At 37.7% G+C, this 3,441-nt stretch overlaps 1 protein-coding gene across 1 annotated transcript; it reads left to right on the top strand.

Annotated features, from left to right (window-relative positions):
- Positions 1–378: 378 nt before the first annotated feature.
- Positions 379–2,755, top strand: LOC122029247 ((3S,6E)-nerolidol synthase 1-like). The gene is made up of 7 exons (XM_042588185.1): positions 379–576; positions 663–930; positions 1,041–1,407; positions 1,615–1,833; positions 1,926–2,064; positions 2,151–2,390; positions 2,465–2,755. The coding sequence occupies exons 1-7, from the start codon at positions 418–420 to the stop codon at positions 2,753–2,755; spliced, it is 1,683 nt and encodes a 560-aa protein (XP_042444119.1). The 5' UTR covers positions 379–417.
- The last annotated feature ends 686 nt before the right edge of the window (positions 2,756–3,441 follow it).

Here is a 3,441-nt window from a genome sequence, read left to right as displayed (position 1 = left end):
AAACCATTTAATGAATTGCTGAAATTTAAATGCAGATTTCACGTGATCCAAAGCCGCCACACGCGGATTCATCCAAATTCAAGTATTCAAATTAACATACTCGTTTAAATCAATCAAATTGCCGCAACATTATTGATCAATTAGTTTGACCGGATCATCCAACCAAATTGACCATTATAATTGGACCAATCCAGTCATCAAAATGATTTTGCTCGCCCGGAACATCGGTCCCACAGCGAGGTAAAATGATGAGATAAGTATGTATGATGTATCAACTCGGCTACATTGGTACAGATGCACAATCACGTCGAGAAACTGGCCAGGGTTCCACTGCACTCTATAAATAGGGTCCGCCTCTGCTTATCAAACACAGAGATTTTATACGATTAGTAATCCATTCCAGTCCGACAGAGCAAGATGCTGGCGCAGTGCTCCTCCTCCTTCTACCCCAAGTTTATGGCTTCTCTCCACACCAACACCACCAATAACCCCAGCAGTACTCACATCGCCATGCCGCCGCGGCTTCATCAGTTGCAGAAACAACGAATCATGAAGTCCGACATCTTTGAAGATCAAGTGAGTGGCCACTACTCTTAGCTATTCTCATATTAATTAGTTGGTTCATGGCCTGCTGCTTTAATTCTGTGCATGCATGCATGCAGGAGAGTTTGTGCCTGAGACACAGCGACCGGTTGAGCCAAGTGAGGAGGATGTTTGATGACCAGACAAGAGGAGCCAAGGAGACCTTGCTGTTCATAGACTCCCTTCAAAAGCTCGCCATCGACTACCATTTCGAAGAAGAGATTCAAGCCGAGATGCATTCTTTATACGACCAGCGACTCCCCATCTCCAATGGCGAAGGCAGTAGCATCGCGGAAGTGGCCCTTTTGTTTCGGTTACTGAGACAAGCTCGATACCCCATTTCTACAGGTAACTGAGGTTTATGCTTGTAGTTGTCGACTTTGTATTGCATGATGAAATGAAATGAAATGAAATGAAATGGGTTTAATATATTAAACCAATTCCTTCTATCTCTTTAGATGTGCTACGCAGGTTCCATGATGGTAGAGGAGAGTTCATGGCGTCTCTCAGCAAGGAGATGGATGGGCTGATGAATCTATTTGAAGCGTCGAATTTGAATACTGGTGGGGAATTAATACTCTACAGGGCCAATGAATTCAGTAGCCATCACCTCAGGTCCTACATGGCATCTTTGGGGCCAGAGTTTGCAGTAACTATTGAACATGTGCTGGAGACTCCATCTCATATGACCTTGCAGAGATTCCAAGCCAGGAAATATCTTGATAGTGACAACTTCTATCACAATTTGCATGTTCGAGAATTGGGGGAGATGGATTTCACCATGCTCCAGTCACTGCATCAAAAGGAACTAAAAGAAGTCACAAGGTATAGTAATTTAGTTTTGGCTAATTTTTGTTAATTAGGGCTACAAATGAGCCAAGCTAGGTTTAATTATTTGTGATGTTCAAACTTGTTAATTGAACTAATTAGTAGATGAAAAAGTTGTTCAACCTTGATTTGGTTTCTTTTTAAAATCCTAATTATTATTTGATTGATTTATTGTTGATTGATTATATTTGTATATGTATATAGATGGTGGAAGAAGTCAGGATTGGGCCAAGAGCTAGGGTTTGCTCGGGATCAATCCTTGAAGTGGTTCACTTGGACAATGACATGTCTACCAAACCCTAAATTTTCAAGTTATAGGGTTGTTCTGTCGAAGATCATCGCATTTGTTTATCTTCTTGACGATATTTTTGATGTGGAAGGATCGATCGACGATCTCCATCTCTTTGTACAGGCCATTGAAAGGTATTTAGTCACGTTTATTTCACCAACTCATAGGATCAAATTTTTTTTTAGAGTGATCAGCTAATTGTTAATGACTTTTATGACCATTGCAGATGGGATCACTCTTCAATGGATTCACTTCCCAACTACATGAGGGTATGCTTCAAGGAATTAAATAGCACTATCAATGAGATTGCCGAAATTGTGCTCAAGGAACATGGATGGAATCCAATCGAATATCTAAAGAAATCAGTATGAATTGTTGTTCTTTTTGTAAAATATGTTTTAGTGTTTTTATTATCACTGAAATTTGGTTAAAAATTGACTTTGTTTTGTAGTGGATACAATTAAGTAATGCATTTTTAGTGGAAGCAAAATTGTTGTCGAAAGACCAAGTCCCGACAATGGATGACTACATGAAGATTGCCACAATTACTTGTGGTGTTCCTGCAGCCTTAATGCACATGTATTTTCTATTAGGACATCACACGACGAATGATCTCTGTGAAGATCTGCCGAGTCTTATATCTTGTCCTTCGAGAATTCTTCGACTTTGGGATGACTTGGGAAGTACAAAGGTAGATTTTTTTTTTTAATTTTTATGATTCTATACTAGCAAGAGGATAATGAATTTATCGTGTATGATAATTAGGACGAAAAACAAATTGGGAGGGATGGCTCGTTGTTGATTTGCATGATGAAGGAGAACCCACATTGGTCGTTGGAAGTTGCAAAGGAAAAAGTGATGCAAATGATTGAAAAAGAGTGGGAGGAGCTCAACAAGGAATGCTTCAGTTCATCGACCTCAACATTCTCTCAAGATTTTGTCACGGCTTGTTTGAATAGTGCTAGGATGGTGAGGGTGATGTACAACTACAACGAGGAGCATAACCTCCCCATGCTTAAGGAGTATATAAACTTATTGTTGTTTAAACAAATTTAAACACCTCTCATATATTTAAAATGTTAGAGGTTAGTAGTTAATGCTATTAAAAATTCATGATGTGTTGAATGAATGCTTCCTTTCCCTTGTTTTAATTTGTTTTGTTTGGTCCAATGGTGGACCCAGAAATTTCAAATGCGATTCACAATTGACTTATACAGTCTGTCATTTTTTGATAATAATTCATGATATAATTATTTGATAATTTACTAAATATATCTTTTTCAATAAATGTCATCATAGAGTCATTTAACCATTGATCATACATTCTACTGCAAAGTCGATTCTTCACATTCTTCATAACTGAAAATGCTCTATCTACTATGGAAGTTGCAACCGGCAAAATCAAAGCCAATGTTAAAAGCTTGTAAACCAATGGATATGCTGTCTTTTCTATTTTCCACCACCAATCGAGTAATATCACTCAACCCCTTCAAATTTGAAAACATAATATCTGATTGAACATATGAAAGTCTAAACTTGATTTGAGAGTTCTAAAAGATTAATATCAAAAAAATTTCTTGGATATAATTTGGCTAATCGGATAGCTTTTGATTGTCGAATGATGCAAAAGAATTAAATGGATTTAAGCATGCAACACAAAGCAACAATTCAACGTTGGTCTCATTAAATCGACTATTTAGCTCTTCTAATTGCATATCAATGACGGTATTGAATAATTCAAC

This window comes from Zingiber officinale, chromosome 10B (genome assembly GCF_018446385.1).
Source record: "Zingiber officinale cultivar Zhangliang chromosome 10B, Zo_v1.1, whole genome shotgun sequence".
NCBI classification, from domain to species: Eukaryota; Viridiplantae; Streptophyta; class Magnoliopsida; order Zingiberales; family Zingiberaceae; genus Zingiber; species Zingiber officinale.
This window is presented reverse-complemented; position numbering and strand designations above follow the sequence as displayed.

Excerpts from the sequence above, each read along its gene's own strand:
- LOC122029247 (XM_042588185.1), top strand. The coding sequence starts at position 418 with ATGCTGGCGCAGTGCTCCTCCTCCTTCTACCCCAAGTTTATGGCTTCT. Across the intron at positions 1,834-1,925 it reads TTTGTACAGGCCATTGAAAG|ATGGGATCACTCTTCAATGG; the intron begins GTATTTAGTCAC and ends TGACCATTGCAG. Across the intron at positions 2,065-2,150 it reads TCGAATATCTAAAGAAATCA|TGGATACAATTAAGTAATGC; the intron begins GTATGAATTGTT and ends TTTGTTTTGTAG.